General features: G+C 38.0%; 3 protein-coding genes across 3 annotated transcripts in view; 2 read left to right on the top strand and 1 right to left on the bottom strand.

The window, feature by feature from the left end:
- Window positions 1-326, top strand: part of LOC132559052 (fibropellin-1-like) — a 42,821-nt gene extending 42,495 nt beyond the window's left edge. The window contains exon 38 of the mRNA XM_060223657.1: window positions 19-326. Coding sequence (XP_060079640.1) covers window positions 19-326 — 308 coding nt within the window. The remainder of the gene's footprint in view (window positions 1-18) is intronic.
- A 2,643-nt stretch (window positions 327-2,969) lies between these two features.
- Window positions 2,970-12,902, top strand: LOC132559051 (cathepsin B-like). The gene is made up of 6 exons (XM_060223656.1): window positions 2,970-3,104; window positions 3,609-3,824; window positions 4,230-4,345; window positions 4,768-4,852; window positions 6,661-6,805; window positions 12,738-12,902. The coding sequence occupies exons 1-6, from the start codon at window positions 2,970-2,972 to the stop codon at window positions 12,812-12,814; spliced, it is 774 nt and encodes a 257-aa protein (XP_060079639.1). The 3' UTR covers window positions 12,815-12,902.
- A 5,453-nt stretch (window positions 12,903-18,355) lies between these two features.
- On the bottom strand, window positions 18,356-20,570 carry LOC132559049 (uncharacterized). The gene is made up of 3 exons (XM_060223655.1): window positions 20,408-20,570; window positions 19,855-20,004; window positions 18,356-18,555 (listed from the first exon to the last, which is right to left on the bottom strand). The coding sequence occupies exons 1-3, from the start codon at window positions 20,568-20,570 to the stop codon at window positions 18,356-18,358; spliced, it is 513 nt and encodes a 170-aa protein (XP_060079638.1).
- Between the last annotated feature and the right edge of the window lie 771 nt (window positions 20,571-21,341).

Genomic DNA, 21,341 nt, shown 5'->3' with positions numbered 1-21,341 from the left:
ATGGTTACGGATGTTTAGGGAGACACCAACAACCAGGGTTCTGTGATGACGGATGTTTAGGGAGACATCAACAGCTAGGGCCATGTGATGATGGGTGTTTAGGGCGACACAAACAGCCAGGGTTCTATGATGATGGATGTTTAGGGAGACACCAACAGCCAGGGTCATGTGATGACGGGTGTTTAGGGCGACACCAACACCCAGGTTTCTATGGTTACGGATATTTAGGGAGACACCAACACCCAGAATCATATGATGACGGGTGTTTAGGGAGACACTACAAGCCAGGATCATGTGATGATTGGTGTTTAGGGCGACACCCCTAATCTGCAGGTGCCTTTTTACATATTTATCAAATTTCGACCCCTCGTTCCACCCCTATTACGTGAGAATGCGACAAATACCTCAGTGGTGATAAGGCACGACTTTTATACACACTGAAAGATAAATGTATACGATAAAATAAGTTCTGTAGGTCGAGATGTCGCATTTAACCAGTTCATGTATCTGCCTCGGGTTTGATATTAGGAAGATAGTTGTTACATGATTTAGAAGTTCCCTCTGTTGTGTCACGAGGTCTCCAACAGGTTTCAATAAAATGCAATGTTAACCAAAAACAGGCGAATTCCTGCATTAGAGGTTATCAGCAAAATGATTGCCCAGCTAGCTAGACTAAAAATAGTATCAATGGATTTCCAGGACGCGAACTTACCATCGCAAATTGATAACCAAGACCAAGATTAAACTTATATCAGTTATATTATGGACATCAGTTTCAGTTTCATTTTTTCAAAAATCAGTTATCGACTTTTTGAAGTTAGTACGAGAATTTCCGAGGTGGATAAATCCTCATATTGACCTATAAATCAATCATTGTACACTATCTACCTTTTATCAATATCCTTGACCTACTTCTGATGCGGATAAAATATTTAGGATGGACGCAGAGTTCTACAACCATCATACTTAGGAATGCTATATATTAGATGTAGATCAGCACTGTATATAATCTCATATTTTTGTTGCAGTGTTATTATGTAGAACAAGAAAATCTAGACGGACAATTTATGAAATTACAACTTTGGAAATATATAGATCTACAGCGATATGTATTAAAGGAAACATTTAGTCTTAATCAGATAAACTGACGGGAGAAACACCAGTCATTCCCTCATTCACAAATAACAATAACAACTGAAATACCACCAGCACAACCACCACCAACAACAAACAACAAACAACCACAAACAACAGTAGCAACAACAACAACAACAACAACAACAACAACAACAACAACAACAACAACAACAACAACAACAACAACAACAACAACAACAACAACAACAACAACAACAACAACCAGCAGCAGAAAACGACAAACAACAACAACAACAGTAGCAACAACAACAGCAACAACAACAACAGTAACAACAACAACAACAGTAAAAACAACAACACTAACAACAACAACAACAACAACAACAACAGTAACAACAACAACAACAACAGTAACATCAACAACAACAACAATAACAACAGCAACAACAACAACAGTAACAACAACAACAACAACAGTAACATCAACAACAACAACAATAACAACAGCAACAACAACAACAACAACAACAAAAACAACAACAGTAACAACAACAACAGAAACAACAACAACAGCAACAACAACAGCAACAACAACAACAACAGCAGCAACAACAATAACAACAACAGTAACAACAACAACACGACTACGACGATACCCGTACACGGGATGAGTCAGGGAAACCTGTCAATCAATCTTTGTATTGTTGAGAACAATCGTTCAATGTCGCCTTAATTCATACCTATTTTTTATGAACATTTCAATTCAACTGCAGTGAAATGTGTGGTCATATTTACAGATAACAGTTATCATCTGTCACATGACTACACTCGTAACAGTTTGTAACTCTCCCCTACTTTACCATTAAGATGGATTCGCCTTACATGTTAAGTGTTGCTGTAGAATAGTCCATAACGTGAATTAGGGAAAGGGATGTCTGAAGGTCTCGTGGTTTCGTTCCCATGACCAGGATAACTGTAGTCCGATGACCCAGCTGATATAAAGTCCAGTCAGTCCAACATCTGATCAGTGTTTTCGTTTGAAGTTAGAGGAAAGGGTGAGTACCGATGATTACTTTGTTTTAAAATCCAAATTGTAATGCACTGATGTATCACTAGCTACTTTCAAAAGACATTGTAATGCACTGATGTATCACTAGCTACTTTCAAAAGACATTGTAATGCACTGATGTATCACTAGCTACTTTCAAAAGACATTGTAATGCACTGATATATCACTAGCTACTTTCAAAAGACATTGTAATGCACTGATGTATCACTAGCTACTTTCAAAAGACATGTTAGATTCTTACATGTAGTTTCATTGAAATAAGAAAAAAAACAGAAGAAAATGCTGTGTTGATTTCATTCTACATACAGAATTATTAACATTGATAATTAGTACGCGGTATTTTCAATATTTGATCATTGTTGTTCTGTTACTTTGTAAATGAAAATATATTTCTTTAATCTAGCTGTTCATGGTTATTTGATAAACATTGTAATACACAGTTGAAATACAAGCTCGGTTGATCAAGGAATACGTTACATCTAAAAGGTGATTTGGGTTTTGTTTAGGTTTTTTCATAATTCCATATATAGCTTTGTAGAAAGCTTGAAGAAAAATGAGGTTTTTTTCACGGACGTCTGTATCAATTTTATTTATCAACTTTTCTCGTTTGGTGGTTAAGATCATTTTAACCTCTTCAAAATAGCGAATTTTACATCATATGTGTTTATAGAGATAACCTGTTCTAGATGTCTCCGATCCATCGAGAGAATGGAATTCTTATGTCTGGGGTTACCATGGCAATGCCTTATAACATTTCTTAATATTTTGTAGAGTTTCTTATAATTATTAACTTTTTTACTAGATGAAGTTTTTGGCAGTTCTGTGTGTACTGGTGGTGACGTCATGGGCTAAGCCCAGAGATGATCTTGCCAGTCTGTTGACCTCTGACCTTGACCTCATGGCAAAGTACATCAACTCCATCGGTACAACATGGAAGGTGAATGGTCATATATACTTGCTCGTGAAATTTTGCTCGGTGTCCTATCTGTAGTTTAGTAAACTTGAAAAACAACTCGTTTTGATAACGGGTCATTATCCTGACACTATGATTGTACATGTGAATTGATTTGGCCCGATATTCCTTTTTATTGTTGAATTGACACATTACACAATCCGAGGCTAACTGATCCAACTGAAATTTGTTTAATCTGGCCCACAGGGACATGGCTCGAGTTCACAACCCAAGGTCCATACGTATATGTACCATAGTATATATAGGAGGGTGGGGGGGGGGGGCTGTATGTTGGGAAATCGTGTCAAAATCCTGTGCTCTGACGTACTCAGCCATTAGAGATTCTAAAGGCATCTTAGTAACAATTGCCTATACCGACCTTTATATTCTTGGTAGACGTTGATGTGCCCTAATAAACAGCAGCCGAAATTTTATATTGATTTGCCTCCAATATACATCACTAAAACAAAAATGACCTTTGAACTTCAGGCCGGAGAAAACTTCCGTCACCTGCGAAAGGAAGACCGCCTTCAGTACGCAAAAACGATGTGCGGCACCCTCCCTACTCCAGATCATATGAAACTTCAGGAAAAACATATGCACGTGCCTGATGACCTTCCAGAAAACTTCGACGCTAGAACCCAGTGGCCAAACTGCCCAACACTGAAGGAAGTTAGGGATCAGGGAGCTTGCGGATCATGCTGGGTATGAATTACGTCACATTTACCACCACTTTTAACATATAACGTTATATCTGATAATAAATATTACTTCAAATAAAGATTAAAAATACATAAATGTTGCAATGATCAAGATTGTTATCATATTGATGGAATGCCTAGTCATGTTCGCTTTGAAATTTGTCAGCTTCAAAAGGTGCATTATTAAAATTTCCTCCGAAATTAGGTACATTTTTATATGTTGATCAGACATTTACCGAGGAAAGTAATGTAATCACTGGTTATAACAAATTTGCACGTAATTTTACAATTATAAATTCCTTGTTTTATTTAACATTTTAAATAAAGTAACATACGAAATGTCTTAAACAGTGCAATTCTGTCAATTTCATCACGTGATATTTCCCACGTGACTGTCTTTTTATTCCAGGCGTTTGGAGCTGTCGAATCCATGTCTGACAGAATTTGCATCAAATCCGGAGGAAAATCCAACTTCCATATCTCTGCTGAGGACTTAACGTCATGTTGCAAAACATGTGGCAACGGGTAGGTGTATTAATGAAATCTCAATATCGTCATATTTACATAGAGTTGAGAACCGATAATCATAAAAACAAAACATTTCCGGAAACTAGTACAGTAGAGTACAATATTTCAAACTTACCTACATGACTGCTGTAAAAAATATTCAAACAGGAATGTGACCCGGATATCCATAAAAAGTACAAGTCGCTTAAGACCACGTGGTTATATAAAGCTGGACGGTTTCTTCAACAAAATAAATGCTATGTTCTCAACAAGAGAGTCTGGGGAGTGACAAGAAACACTAATGGGCGTGAAAGCAGTCGATATCAGAAAGAAAATGGAATAGAGTAGTTATCATAAAATTATATTTTCCGGAATTATGAATTATGATCTGCTTGGCATTAAATTATTTGTAAATACGATGTGTCCCACTTTTTAAATAGGTGTAACGGAGGTTTCCTCGAGGCCGCTTGGGATTATTATGAGAGAACTGGATTGGTTACAGGTGGACAGTACAACAGCAAACAGGTAAATAATGCTTACAGACTCCTACAGTATATATTTATAGATATAACGCTGTTCCCTGACGCTGATTGACAGGTTTTTCATCGTGACCAATGTACCACAAAGATTGAAAGAGGATTTAAATTTTCGCGGATAAAATAAAGGTTTGAAGAGATAAGGGTGTAAGGGTGTTCATCGATCACGGACACAAAGTATTTTTTTTCTTTTTTTTTTTTTTTTTTTTTGTGAAAACATTTGTTTTCATTTTTTTTGTTTTTTTGTTTTTGTTTTTTTATCTGACTTTCTAAAAGAAACTGTACGGCGTGCAAATATCAACCAGTATACCGTATAATTGCCGTTTTATTCAATGAATACACCCAAGTATGTTTAAAATCAGTAAAAGATATTTCATCGTCCAAATATATCTGGTCCCAGTTTCACAAATCTTCCTTAACTACAGAAAGTTTCCTTAACTTAAAAATTGGCCGTAGGAAGCTTTATGGAACTTAGGCATTTCCTTAGCGTATGTGATGATTAAGATTTAATTAACTTGAGGACGGTTTATATCACTGGGGCTTTATATGTGTAGTGGTAGATAGAGGCACCAATAAAGTGACAACAGTACATATCTCAGAGTATATTCACAACTAACAGAGAATGAATCATTCATACAGTAAATGTCGTTTTTTCGGTGGTTCAGTATTTTGCTGTTTTGACAAAAGTTTTTTTTTTTTTTTATTATTTTAATTTTTTTTTCAAATATATTTCATCTACAAAAATAGCGACAAAAGAATAAAAGAATATAACTAAAACGGCCACCTATATAGTCTTTCCTAACAAAATGTTTGTATGATGAAATTAAAATTGTGTATATATATATATAATCTAGTAAGTAATATCGGCAGTATGGTCCAATATTGGTACTGGATCTTCTATATATAGAATCTAGTAAGTAATATCGACGGTATGGTCCAATGTTTTTACTGGATCTTCTATATATAGAATCTAGTAAGTAATATCGGCAGTATGGTCCAATATTGATACCGGATCTTCTATATATAGAATCTAGTAAGTAATATCGACGGTATGGTCCAATATTGGTACTGGACCTTCTATATATAGAATCTAGTAAGTAATATCGACGGTATGGTCCAATATTGGTACTGGATCTTCTATATATAGAATCTAGTAAGTAATATCGGCAGTATGGTCCAATATTGATACCGGATCTTCTATATATAGAATCTAGTAAGTAATATCGACGGTATGGTCCAATATTGGTACTGGATCTTCTATATATAGAATCTAGTAAGTAATATCGACGGTATGGTCGAATATTGGTACTGGATCCTAACAAATAAATGTTCGTTGGATGCGTATTACTGGAACAGATATATAATCAATGAAGTAAAGACGACAGTAAGGACAAGCGAATTGTCAATTTTTCGAGGCAACCTGCCCCTTTATCAAGACACAAATATTACATGAGATGAGTTGCTACCGCTGTAGTTTAATTTACTTATATATATATATATACCTATATAGATCAGTAATTATAATACAACGGTATCTATTTCTCTTCACACATAATATTAACGGTAGATTCACGTAATAAAGCATGCAATCCTTTATGTACATTGCCCTTTACTTCCATTTTTTATTTTAGAAAAATATATCAATTTGGACTTTTTTGTTAAAGAAGATTCCTAATTACATACCAATGTCTAACCTGTTACAAAGTTTGAAATGGTCGATACAAATTTCTTTCCTGAATAAATAACAAAAATAAGGTATTTCCTCCCAGAATAACGCTTGTTCTTGTCTCTCATCAGGGATGCCAGCCCTACCTTGTTCCGTCATGTGACCATCACGTGGTTGGAAAAGAGAAGCCATGCGGCAAGTCTCAGCGTACCCCTAAATGCTCCAGGAAGTGTGAAGCTGGATACAACAACACTTTCGAGCAGGACAAACACAGAGGTATGTTTACATATCGGTCTTCATAATTAACTTTGATAATAATACTGCGGCAGGTATTATATTCAATACAATCGTGTTAGAGAGCACGTTCTGTCAAGTCTAACCTGCCATACATCTCCATATACTAACATCGATGATAATACCTTGGTAAGTACGATCTTCCATAGAATCGTTTTAGAGCAGACGCAATGGCAAGTCTAAGCTTCAGTGTGTTAACGACTTAATGATAAGAAATATATTGCACTTGTGAAATGAAATCCTATTTTAAGAGTATTTATATACAATATCGGAAGCCAAACTGAGGATGTATAATTCATCAGTGTATCTATACGATCCTTTTGAATATTCTCTTTTATTGTATTAGATAACATTTGTTAGATGACGTTTTTTTACCTCTAACAATTTTTGTACATTTTTTTTTGTTAATTGTTCATTGATATCTTCGACACATTTTGTCATCAGGAAACCATCAGACCAAACCATCTACCTCTCTACCAAACTCTACCTCCCTCTGGGGAGAAACATCTACCAAATGTACATATCATCACCTCTCTACCAAACCATCTACCTCTCTACCAAATCATCAACCTCCCTACCAAACCATCAACCTCCCTCACCAAATCATCTACCTCTCTATCAAATCATCTACCTCCCTACCAAACCATCAACCTCTCTACCAAACCATCTACCTCCCTACCAAATCATCTACCTCTCTACCAAACCATCTACCTCTCTACCAAACCATCTACCTCTCTACCAAACCATCTACCTCTCTACCAAACCATCTACCTCTCTACCAAACCATCTACCTCTCTACCAAACCATCTACCTCCCTACCAAATCATCTACCTCCCTACCAAATCATCTACCTCTCTACCAAATCATCTACCTCTCTACCAAACCATCAACCTCTCTACCAAACCATCAACCTCCCTACCAAACCATCTACCTCTCTACCAAACCATCTACCTCTCTACCAAACCATCAACCTCCCTACCAAACCATCTACCTCTCTACCAAATCATCTCTACCAAACCTCTCCTCTCTACCAAATCATCTACCTCTCTACCAAATCATCATCTCTACCAAATCTACCTCTCTACCAAATCATCTACCTCTCTACCAAATCATCTACCTCTCTACCAAATCATCTACCTCTCTACCAAATCATCTACCTCTCTACCAAATCATCTACCTCCCTACCAAATCATCTACCTCCCTACCAAATCATCTACCTCCCTACCAAACCATCTACCTCTCTACCAAATCATCAACGTCCCTACCAAACCATCTACCTCTCTACCAAACCATCAACCTCCCTACCAAACCATCTACCTCTCTACCAAATCATCAACCTCTCTACCAAACCATCTACCTCTCTACCAAACCATCTACCTCCCTATCAAATCATCTTCCTCCCTACCAAATCACCTTCCTCTCTACCAAATCATCTACCTCTCTACCAAATCATCTACCTACCTCTCTACCAAATCATCTACCTCTCTACCAAATCATCTACCTCTCTACCAAATCATCTACCTCCCTACCAAATCATCTACCTCCCTACCAAACCATCTACCTCTCTACCAAACCATCTACCTCTCTACCAAATCATCTACCTCTCTACCAAACCATCTACCTCTCTACCAAATCATCTACCTCCCTACCAAATCATCTACCTCCCTACCAAATCATCTACCTCCCTACCAAATCATCTACCTCCCTACCAAATCATCTACCTCTCTACCAAATCATCTACCTCTCTACCAAATCATCTACCTCTCTACCAAATCATCTACCTCTCTACCAAATCATCTACCTCCCTACCAAACCATCAACCTCTCTACCAAATCATCTACCTCCCTACCAAATCATCTACCTCTCTACCAAATCATCTACCTCTCTACCAAATCATCTACCTCTCTACCAAATCATCTACCTCTCTACCAAATCATCTACCTCTCTACCAAATCATCTACCTCTCTACCAAATCATCTACCTCCCTACCAAATCATCAACCTCCCTACCAAATCATCTACCTCTCTACCAAACCATCTACCTCCCTACCAAACCATCTACCTCTCTACCAAATCATCTACCTCTCTACCAAAACATCTACCTCTCTACCAAAACATCTACCTCCCTACCAAACCATCTACCTCTCTACCAAATCATCTACCTCTCTACCAAATCATCTACCTCTCCTCTCTACCAAATCATCTACCTCTCTACCAAATCATCTACCTCTCTACCAAATCATCTACCTCTCTACCAAATCATCTCTCTACCTCTACCTCTCTACCAAATCATACCTCCCTACCAAATCATCTACCTCCCTACCAAATCATCTACCTCTCTACCAAATCATCTACCTCCCTACCAAATCATCTACCTCCCTACCAAATCATCTACCTCTCTACCAAATCATCTACCTCTCTACCAAATCATCTACCTCCCTACCAAACCATCTACCTCCCTACCAAATCATCTACCTCTCTACCAAATCATCTTCCTCCCTACCAAATTATCTTCCTCTCTATCAAATTATCTTCCTCTCTATCAAATTATCAACCTCTCTACCAAATCATCTACCTCTCTACCAAATCATCTACCTCCCTACCAAACCATCAACCTCGCTACCAAACCATCTACCTCTCTACCAAATCATCTACCTCCCTACCAAATCATCAACCTCTCTACCAAATCATCTACCTCTCTACCAAATCATCTACCTCCCTACCAAATCATCTACCTCTCTACCAAATCATCAACCTCTCTACCAAATCATCTACCTCTCTACCAAATCATCTACCTCTCTACCAAATCATCTACCTCTCTACCAAATCATCTACCTCTCTACCAAATCATCTACCTCTCTACCAAATCATCTACCTCTCTACCAAATCATCTACCTCTCTACCAAATCATCTACCTCTCTACCAAATCATCTACCTCTCTACCAAATCATCTACCTCTCTACCAAATCATCTACCTCCCTACCAAATCATCTACCTCTCTACCAAATCATCTACCTCGCTACCAAACCATCTACCTCGCTACCAAACCATCAACTTCTCTACCAAACCATCTACCTCTCTACCAAATCATCAACCTCGCTACCAAACCATCTACCTCTCTACCAAATCATCAACTTCTCTACCAAATCATCTACCTTTCCATCAAACCATCAACCTCTCTACCAAACCATCAACCTCGCTACCAAACCATCTACCTCTCTACCAAACCATCAACCTCCCTACCAAACCATCTACCTCTCTACCAAATCATCTACCTCTCTACCAACATACCTCTCTACCAAATCATCTACCTCTCTATCAAATCATCTACCTCTCTACCAAATCATCTACCTCTCTACCAAATCATCTACCTCTCTACCAAATCATCTACCTCTCTACCAAATCATCAACCTCTCTACCAAATCATCTACCTCCCTACCAAACCATCTACCTCTCTACCAAATCATCTACCTCTCTACCAAATCATCTACCTCTCTACCAAATCATCTACCTCTCTATCAAATCATCTACCTCTCTACCAAATCATCTACCTCTCTACCAAATCATCTACCTCTCTACCAAACCATCTACCAAATCATCTACCTCTCTACCAAATCATCTACCTCTCTACCAAATCATCTACCTCCCTACCAAATCATCTACCTCTCTACCAAATACCAAATCATCTACCAAATCATCTACCTCTCTACCAAATCATCAACCTCTCTACCAAATCTACCTCTCTACCAAATCATCTACCTCTCTACCAAATCATCTACCTCCCTACCAAATCATCTACCTCCCTACCAAATCATCTACCTCTCTACCAAATCATCAACCTCTCTACCAAATCATCTACCTCTCTACCAAACCATCTACCTCTCTACCAAACCATCAACCTCTCTACCAAACCATCAACCTCTCTACCAAATCATCTACCTCTCTACCAAATCATCTACCTCTCTACCAAATCATCTACCTCTCTACCAAATCATCTACCTCTCTACCAAATCATCTACCTCCCTACCAAATCATCTACCTCTCTACCAAATCATCAACCTCTCTACCAAATCATCAACCTCTCTACCAAATCATCTACCTCTCTACCAAACCATCTACCTCCCTACCAAACCATCTACCTCGCTACCAAATCATCAACTTCTCTACCAAATCATCTACCTATCTACCTCTCTACCAAATTATCTTCCTCCCTACCAAATTATCTTCCTCTCTATCAAATTATCAACCTCTCTACCAAATCATCAACCTCTCTACCAAATCATCTACCTCTCTACCAAATCATCTACCTACCTCTCTCTCTACCTCTACCAAATCATCTACCTCTCTACCAAATCATCAACCTCTCTACCAAATCATCTACCTCTCTACCAAACCATCAACCTCTCTACCAAACCATCTACCTCTCTATCAAATCATCTACCTCTCTATCAAATCATCAACCTCCCTACCAAACCATCTACCTCTCTATCAAATCATCTACCTCTCTACCAAACCATCAACCTCTCTACCAAATCATCTACCTCCCTACCAAATCATCAACCTCTCTACCAAATCATCAACCTCACTACCAAATCATCTACCTCTCTACCAAATCATCTACCTCACTACCAAATCATCTACCTCCCTACCAAATCATCTACCTCCCTACCAAACCATCAACCTCGCTACCAAACCATCTACCTCCCTACCAAATCATCTACCTCTATATCAAATCATCAACCTCTCTACCAAATTATCTTCCTCTATACCAAATCATCTACCTCCCTACCAAATCATCTACCTCTCTACCCAATCATCAACCTCTCTACCAAATCATCTACCTCTCTACCAAATCATCTACCTCTCTACCAAATCATCTACCTCCCTACCAAATCATCTACCTCCCTACCAAATTATCTTCCTCTATACCAAACCATCTACCTCTATACCAAATCATCTACCTCCCTACCAAATCATCTACCTCTCTATCAAATCATCAACCTCTCTACCAAATCATCTACCTCTCTACCAAATCATCTACCTCTCTACCAAATCATCTACCTCCCTACCAAATCATCTACCTCCCTACCAAATCATCTACCTCTCTACCAAATCATCAACCTCTCTACCAAATCATCTACCTCCCTACCAAATCATCTACCTCCCTACCAAATCATCTACCTCTCTACCAAATCATCTACCTCTCTACCAAATCATCTACCTCCCTACCCAATCATCTACCTCTCTACCAAATCATCTTCCTCCCTACCAAACCATCTTCCTCCCTACCAAATCATCAACCTCTCTACCAAATCATCTACCAAATCATCTACCTCTCTACCAAATCATCTACCTCCCTACCAAATCATCAACGTCCCTACCAAATCATCTACCTCCCTACCAAATCATCTACCTCTCTACCAAATCATCTACCTCCCTACCAAATCATCTACCTCCCTACCAAATCATCTACCTCTCTACCAAATCATCTACCTCCCTACCAAATCATCTACCTCTCTACCAAATCATCTACCTCCCTACCAAACCATCTACCTCCCTACCAAATCATCTACCTCTCTACCAAATCATCTTCCTCTCTACCAAATCATCTACCTCACTACCAAATAATCTACCTCTATACCAAACCATCTACCTCTATACCAAATCATCTACCTCTCTATCAAATCATCAACCTCTCTACCAAATCATCTACCTCCCTACCAAATCATCAACCTCTCTACCAAATATGGTTAATCTAAATAATCATATACTCCATCTACCTGTCTCTAACCAGTAATTTAAATGTCGGTATATATCATTGTCAGCTGCTCAACTAATTTATCAAGTCTGTAATAATCTATATGTTATATTTCATTCAATTTTCAACGTTTTCCTTTTTTTTGTACAAATTTCAGGTTTTTTCAAAATCCTACGAGGACATGATGAGTGTGGTATTGAATCACAAGTTGTTGCCGGCGAGCCCAAACTCTAGATGACGTCATAACAAGCCCTCTTCGGAAGATGACGTCACTACTGCGTCATTTTGGCGGTGTAGATTTTCTGAACATTTGAGATGCACATCTGTGTCTGTTCGTTACTCAATAAATGCTTTTTATTTTGATAAGTAAGAGTTGATCATTATCATGCTAGGACACATAAAATATCATAAAACTATCTATGTATGGTTTATTCAATTTTTGAGAAACAATCGCGCCAAAACGTCTGTCGTTGTCCGTGGATTTCTTATTTCATAATAAGAAGATTCATGAGCTTGTTATGTCACTCTCAAAATCAGATTGTCTAATCATCCATGTAACGCCATTTCATTACGTAAAATTGTATGAATATTTCTACTTTGAATGTATCGAGAAGATTGGTTACGGTCTATTCTAATAGAGTGGACTTCTGTGACAGTGGCGCTAGTCTGGAAATTAGCTCTATAACTGCACCAATGTCACATATAGGCTCTATAACTGAAGAAAATAACGAGAATTCTTAGTTATTTTCTTTATTTATCGGCGTCTTGTTCGAAAGTGACAAGAACGACCGAGAACGCTACCAGTAAAGAATTCACGGAACTTTCTTTAACCAATTACATTATATTTTACATATGACTTTTAGTAACGTTTCGGCCACTGACCAATGGGATGTAGCCTTACTGTGTCAACGCACCTGTGGCCACCTGTCAACAATAGCTTGGCCTTCGCTGAGATGTTATGACACAAACGAGTAATGCTAACAGACCCCTTAATTGCAGACAGTAAAAACATTCCGTTCAGAGACAATGAAAGTAAACCATGACGCTAACTGACTAAAAGGCTAACGCTTACAGATAAAAGAGCCTGATACAATGCGAAACACCTTTGGCCGAAACTTGTTCAGATGTCTTTTCACATAGTTCTTTGATAATGAGATACTGAATGAGGTTTTAATGAAGGCTTATTTGAGAACCTGTCCTAAATCCTGACATTATATAAACTGGCTTTGTGAGAAACAAACTGAGAGAAGAACTCTCAGTCTACAATGAAATATTTAAGAAAAATCAAAATTATCTAAACTAAATATATATACATTTATCATTTTTTAAAACTGTTTTTCCTAAAAAAAAATACTAAAAGTTAATGAACGCTGGGACACTTCTGTAAGATATAAGCGAGGACAGCACCGTTATACCCAGACAAATTAGTATCGACAAATATAAAGAACTCAGGATACACCTATCAACTGTATCAATTGATAAAACGAAGGCGAGTTCAAGTCAAACGTGAACACGAAATATCACGTTGCTGTAGACTGGATGGAAAAGAGAAACGGATAAAGTGTTGGACAGCAGTTTATGTATATATCCACCTCTCTGTATGTTCTGTATATCCTCTTTACCTGTCCTTATTTCACCTCTCTGTATGTTCTATAGCTCCTCTTTACCTGTCCATATTTCACCTCTCTGTATGTTCTACATCTCCCCTTTACCTGTCCCTATTCCACCTCTCTGTATGTTCTGTATATCCTCTTTACCTGTCCCTATTTCACCTCTCTGTATGTTCTATAGCTCCTCTTTACCTGTCCTTATTTCACCTCTCTGTATGTTCTATAGCTCCTCTTTACCTGTCCTTATTTCACCTCTCTGTATGTTCTATAGCTCCTCTTTACCTGTCCTTATTTCACCTCTCTGTATGTTCTATAGCTCCTCTTTACCTGTCCTTATTTCACCTCTCTGTATGTTCTGTATATCCTCTTTACCTGTCCTTATTTCACCTCTCTGTATGTTCTATAGCTCCTCTTTACCTGTCCTTATTTCACCTCTCTGTATGTTCTATAGCTCCTCTTTACCTGTCCTTATTTCACCTCTCTGTATGTTCTATATCTCCCCTTTACATGTCCCTATTTCACCTCTCTGTATGTTCTTTATATCCTCTTTACCTGTCCTTATTTCACCTCTCTGTATGTTCTATAGCTCCTCTTTACCTGTCCTTATTTCACCTCTCTGTATGTTCTATATCCTCTTTACCTGTCCTTATTTCACCTCTCTGTATGTTCTATAGCTCCTCTTTACCTGTCCTTATTTCACCTCTCTGTATGTTCTATAGCTCCTCTTTACCTGTCCTTATTTCACCTCTCTGTATGTTCTGTATATCCTCTTTACCTGTCCTTATTTCACCTCTCTGTGTGTTCTATATGTTCTATAGCTCCTCTTTACCTGTCCTTATTTCACCTCTCTGTATGTTCTATAGCTCCTCTTTACCTGTCCTTATTTCACCTCTCTGTATGTTCTATAGCTCCTCTTTACCTGTCCTTATTTCACATCTCTGTATGTTCTGTATATCCTCTTTACCTGTCCTTATTTCACCTCTCTGTATGTTCTATAGCTCCTCTTTACCTGTCCTTATTTCACCTCTCTGTATGTTCTATAGCTCCTCTTTACCTGTCCTTATTTCACCTCTCTGTATGTTCTATAGCTCCTCTTTACCTGTCCTTATTTCACCTCTCTGTATGTTCTATAGCTCCTCTTTACCTGTCCTTATTTCACCTCTCTGTATGTTCTGTATATCCTCTTTACCTGTCCTTATTTCACCTCTCTGTATGTTCTATAGCTCCTCTTTACCTGTCCTTATTTCACCTCTCTGTATGTTCTATAGCTCCTCTTTACCTGTCCTTATTTCACCTCTCTCTATGTTATATGTCTCCTCTTTACCTGTCCTTATTTCACCTCTCTGTATATTCTATATCTCCTCTTTACATGTCCCTATTTCACCTCTCAGTGTGTTCTGTATATCCTCTTTACCTGTCCTTATTTCACCTCTCTGTATGTTCTATAGCTCCTCTTTACCTGTCCTTATTTCACCTCTCTGTATGTTCTATAGCTCCTCTTTACCTGTCCTTATTTCACCTCTCTGTATGTTCTATAGCTCCTCTTTACCTGTCCCTATTTCACCTCTCTGTATGTTCTATATCTCCTCTTTACCTGTCCCTATTTCACCTCTCTGTATGTTCTATATCCTCTTTACCTGTCCTATTTCACCTCTCTGTATGTTCTATCTCCTCTTTACCTGTCCTTTTTCACCTCTCTGTATGTTCTATATCTCCTCTTTTCCTGTCCCTATTTCACCTCTCTGTATGTTCAATATCTCCTCTTTACCTGTCCCTATTTCACCTCTCTGTATGTTCTATATCTCCTCTTTACCTGTCCCTTATTTCACCTCTCTGTATTTTCTTTATCTCCTCTTTACCTGTCCCTATTTCACCTCTCTGTATATTCTATATCTCCTCTTTACCTGTCCCTATTTCACCTCTCTCTATGTTCTATGTCTCCTCTTTTCCTGTCCCTATTTCACCTCTCTGTATGTTCTATATATCCTCTTTACCTGTCCCTATTCCACCTCTCTGTATGTTCTATATCTCCTCTTTACCTGTCCCTATTTCACCTCTCTGTATGTTCTACATCTCCCCTTTACCTGTCCCTATTTCACCTCTCTGTATGTTCTATATCTCCTCTTTACCTGTCCCTATTTCACCTCTCTGTATGTTCTATATCTCCTCTTTACCTGTCCCTATTTCACCTCTCTGTATGTTCTATATCTCCTCTTTACCTGTCCCTATTTCACCTCTCTGTATGTTCTATATCTCCTCTTTACCTGTCCCTATTTCACCTCTCTGTATGTTCTATATCTCCTCTTTACCTGTCCCTATTTCACCTCTCTGTATGTTCTATATCTCCTCTTTACATGTCCCTATTTCACCTCTCTGTATGTTCTATATCTCCTCTTTACCTGTCCCTATTTCACCTCTCTGTATGTTCTACATCTCCTCTTTACCTGTCCCTATTTCACCTCTCTGTATGTTCTATATCTCCTCTTTACCTGTCCCTATTTCACCTCTCTGTATGTTCTATATCTCCTCTTTACCTGTCCCTATTTCACCTCTCTGTATGTTCTATATCTCCTCTTTACCTGTCCCTATTTCACCTCTCTGTATGTTCTGTATATCCTCTTTACCTGTCCCTATTTCACCTCTCTGTATGTTCTATATATCCTCTTTACCTGTCCCTATTTCACCTCTCTGTATGTTCTATATCTCCTCTTTTCCTGTCCCTATTTCACCTCTCTGTATGTTCTATATCTCCTCTTTACCTGTCCCTATTTCACCTCTCTCTATGTTCTATGTCTCCTCTTTTCCTGTCCCTATTTCACCTCTCTGTATGTTCTACATCTCCTCTTTACCTGTCCCTATTTCACCTCTCTGTATGTTCTATATCTCCTCTTTACCTGTCCCTATTTCACCTCTCTGTATGTTCTATATCTCCTCTTTACCTGTCCCTATTTCACCTCTCTGTATGTTCTATATTTCCTCTTTACCTGTCCCTATTTCACCTCTCTGTATGTTCTACATCTCCCCTTTACCTGTCCCTATTCCACCTCTCTGTATGTTCTATAGCTTCTCTTTACCTGTCCCTATTTCACCTCTCTGTATGTTCTATATCTCCTCTTTTCCTGTCCCTATTTCACCTCTCTGTATGTTCTATATCACCTCTTTTCCTGTCCCTATTTCACCTCTCAGTATGTTCTGTATATCCTCTTTACCTGTCCCTATTTCACCTCTCTGTATGTTCTATATCTCCTCTTTTCCTGTCCCTATTTCACCTCTCTGTATGTTCAATATCTCCTCTTTACCTGTCCCTATTTCACCTCGCTGTATGTTCTATAGCTCCTCTTTACCTGTCCCTATTTCACCTCTCTCTATGTTCTATATCTCTTTTCCTGTCCCTATTTCACCTCTCTGTATGTTCTATATCTCCTCGTTATCTGTCCCTATTTCACCTCTCTTTATGTTCTATATCTCCTCTTTTCCTGTCCCTATTTCACCTCTCTGTATGTTCTACATCTCCTCTTTACCTGTCCCTATTTCACCTCTCTGTATGTTCTATATCTCCTCGTTATCTGTCCCTATTTCACCTCTCTTTATGTTCAACATCTCCTCTTTTCCTGTCCCTATTTCACCTCTCTGTATGTTCTACATCTCCTCTTTACCAGTCCCTATTTCACCTCTCTGTATGTTCTGTATATCCTCTTTTCCTATTCTCTTCTCCTATCATCTGTACATTTCATTTGCAATATTCACTTTTCGTCCGTAATTTACAAATTTTGAAGTTTTGCCCCCGTGATTCCTTTGGAAAATGATCCCGTATGTATTCATTTAGGAGAGGACGTAATGAGTTTGTTTATAAACAACAGAATATGTTTAAAATAAAAACCAAATCTCACTGAAATCATATCTTTATATTCGACGTCTATCATAAGAGTACCACAAATAAATTCAGTACAAATAAAATCTCACAAAAAAATCATAATTATGATGGAAACAAATCATAAGCTCCCGAAAATTTCACGTGTGACCTTCTCATGACCTCAGACAATGCGGTTTTTTTTCTTTATCGTCACACTCTCATGATACCATCAAAGTATACCATACAAATGTTTTTTACTGAATATGGTTTAGTCATAGCATCGTAAACCGTTATATTTATGAAGAATACCGATTATACATAATGCTGTAGTTCAGTTTGAAGGGAAGCTCTGTACTTGTTATATTTATCGGTATTGTTAAGAAGATATACAGACAGAAAAATCGCCGAAATTCCGTAAGATATTCCACCGATTACTGCTAATGCATACGACCATGACACCGGAAGTGACGTCTTACATCCGTAAATAATCACACCCAGTATAGCACAGCATGCTAAAACAAAAATAAGAATATCACATCTTATGTACACATACATATATATATATATAGTGTCAATTTATATATGCGTGCGTGCGAGCGTTCGTGTGTGTGTGTGTGTGTGTGTGTGTGTGTGTGTGTGTGTGTGTGTGTGTGTGTGTGTGTGTGTGTGTGTGTGTGTGTCTGTGTGTGTGTGTGTGTGTGTGTGTGTGTGTGTGGTGTGTGTGTGTGTGTGTGTGTGTGTGTGTGTGTGTGTGTGTGTGTGTGTGTGTGTGTGTGTGTGGTGTGACTGTGTGTGTGTGTGTGTGTGTGTGTGTGTGTGTGTCTGTGTGTGTGTGTGTGTGTGTGTGTGTGTGTGTGTGTGTGTTTGTCTGTGTGTGTGTGTGTGTGTGTGTGTGTGTGTGTGTGTGTATTTGAGGGTGTCTGTCTGTCTGTCTGTCTGTGTAAACTATAAATTTCAGATTACGTCGTTTTGAATGTATACTAGACGTAAAATACCGCAAGGTAAGATAGTACTTTTCTTTAGCTCGGTCTGTTGAGCGAGATATCCCGGGTTCGAATCCTAGCGGAGGAAATTATAAATGACCTCTATTACATAAATCAGTAAAACGTGATATCCAGAGTAACTCAGATATCTTTGATATTTTCAGTTAAAAAGTTTTATTTGTTTCTTAGAGGGGCGGGGATAGGGGAAAGGACAATTCATGTTGACATAGGGGTGAGGGAGGGCAGCACTGATTCATTATTTTAAGCGTCGTTATTCTATTCTTTTCGGTGTCTCAAAGATACAAGACCTTAAAATTTGTAGTTCCCTGCTTAAGTAGATAAATATGCGATCATATATCTATATTCATATGTCAGCAAAACTGAAGTTTATCTTAAGTATACGTCCTCCAGGTAAACATAATGATCAGGTGTAAAGTCCTCTCTCTCAAACTCGTTCTCTACACGTCGGCAGTCAGAGCCCAATTTTAGAGGCGAGAAGTAGAAAAAGAAATACAGTTGAATGTGAAATGAATCAACACTGCGCCATCTCCATGACAACATGAATTTCTTCCCTATCCAACAAATATCGCATTTACAATCATTTTTTATTCTAAATTCTAAAAGTACAGCAGGCGTGCATGTTTAATTGCCATGTTAACATCATAGACATCCTCACATGATGTTGTATCTGTGTATCTACGTAAGACTGCGTGTTTAGACCACACGTATTAACACCAAGTATTTTGCGAGGCTGTGTTGTGGTTCTTGAATGTACTGTTTTAAAACTTATGTTTATCCATTAAAAATAGGTTTTAACATCGCCCTTACCTGAAAACACGACCAATATGAGACTTGCAACACATAGAGAGACATCAAATGATGTCTTGCTGATGAAGAAGTAGAAGAAGAGGAGGAGGAGACCAAGACTTCCGGTTACTACAGCTAGAGTCTCCAGCACCTGCGTCGCCTCGAAGTAACCTGAAGTTGACATATAAATTTAACACAATTAAATTTACCTATATTTCAATACTTACACGTTTCTTAAATACATATACGTAACAAAAAGGAATGTAGAGAAGAATATAACATAAAAAATTAGAACTGGACACGATGGAGCCAATTTAGGACTCATTCATGATGCAAAGTACTTCACCGGAAGTGTTGAAATCACCGGAAGTGTTGAAATATAGGCGGGAAGATAAGAAAATCGACATCGTCCAAAACATATATCAGCATTCGAGATGGACAGATATATTTACCAAATCACTTTCCGATTTTTAAAAAAATATTAAACAACTTCAAAAGAACATCAAGTACAACCATTTGAATAATGAAAATAAAAATAGATATAAAGATAAATAAAAACATAAGTGTCACTTACAAAGATGATTCGTGGTTGGTGAACACACTTCGTCTCTACACGATTCCCATAGTCCTGAGTGGTAATTGTCATATCCGGTCACCTCCCAGTATAATGTAAAATAACCGGAAGCGTGGAAAAGAACCCCAGTAGTATAGATAAAAAGACACACTTTCGTTCCCATGATTTTCAATAAACGTTCAACAAATAATTCTAGTCGTCCTCTAAAATGTCACGTGAATTTTCAATTTAAAAAAAAAATCTCCAAAAGAATGTAACGGAGTTGGTGATTTCTGTATAACATAAAATCTGTTATATGACTCTTTTTGCCATGATAACAAAACTTTAGAAAACCATATACTGTAGCTTCAAAACACAAGTCTGATGTTTAGTAAACAAAGAATTCACGACATGGATACATATTGAGTGAGCTCACCATGGCGTGGGCCGCTCCAACACCGTCTTATCAGGCTAGTCACCAGTGTTTTAATTAACAGTCCAGATTAACGGCGGGGCCGTAGCGTACATGTAATTAATTGATACTGATAAGCATATTTCCTAAACCTAAATCCATGTTCTCACCCTCATATAAAATAGCTGTGATACTTATTTAATCCCCACACGTTAAATACGTCTCTGATCTCCGCAATGGCGGGACAATGTGCATTATAACAATATATATAGACAGGTCTGTAAATACAACAACGAAAATTGCACATATCTATTAAAATTTTGAAGTATATTCTGAACAAAAAAAGAAATATTAATATATTATTATTCAATATGATCCAAAATTTTAAAAAGTTGAAAACTGCATAAGAATCGACCTACTAAATACCGCGATGTTGACAAGTTCTTATCTTCACCTTCAATATGCATATTTCGGGGGAGACGTTACATGTTCTGCGCCTGTAGTAGCTAACATGAAGGAAAAGGGCGAGATATTTAACAGCCA

This window comes from Ylistrum balloti, unplaced genomic scaffold (assembly GCF_031769215.1).
Source record: "Ylistrum balloti isolate Yb309-2 unplaced genomic scaffold, AGI_CSIRO_Ybal_v1 Utg370846, whole genome shotgun sequence".
Taxonomy (NCBI): Eukaryota; Metazoa; Mollusca; class Bivalvia; order Pectinida; family Pectinidae; genus Ylistrum; species Ylistrum balloti.
Note: the sequence above shows the minus strand (reverse complement) of the source record. Positions and strands in the feature narration are given on the sequence as shown.

Coding starts and splice junctions, on each gene's coding strand:
- LOC132559051 (XM_060223656.1), top strand. CDS start 2,970: ATGAAGTTTTTGGCAGTTCTGTGTGTACTGGTGGTGACGTCATGGGCT. Junction 3,105..3,608: donor CCATCGGTACAACATGGAAG/GTGAATGGTCAT, acceptor TTTGAACTTCAG/GCCGGAGAAAACTTCCGTCA. Junction 6,806..12,737: donor CGAGCAGGACAAACACAGAG/GTATGTTTACAT, acceptor TACAAATTTCAG/GTTTTTTCAAAATCCTACGA.
- LOC132559049 (XM_060223655.1), bottom strand. CDS start 20,570: ATGGGAACGAAAGTGTGTCTTTTTATCTATACTACTGGGGTTCTTTTC. Junction 20,005..20,407: donor ACCAACCACGAATCATCTTT/GTAAGTGACACT, acceptor TGTCAACTTCAG/GTTACTTCGAGGCGACGCAG. Junction 18,556..19,854: donor CATATTGGTCGTGTTTTCAG/GTAAGGGCGATG, acceptor TTTTTGTTTTAG/CATGCTGTGCTATACTGGGT.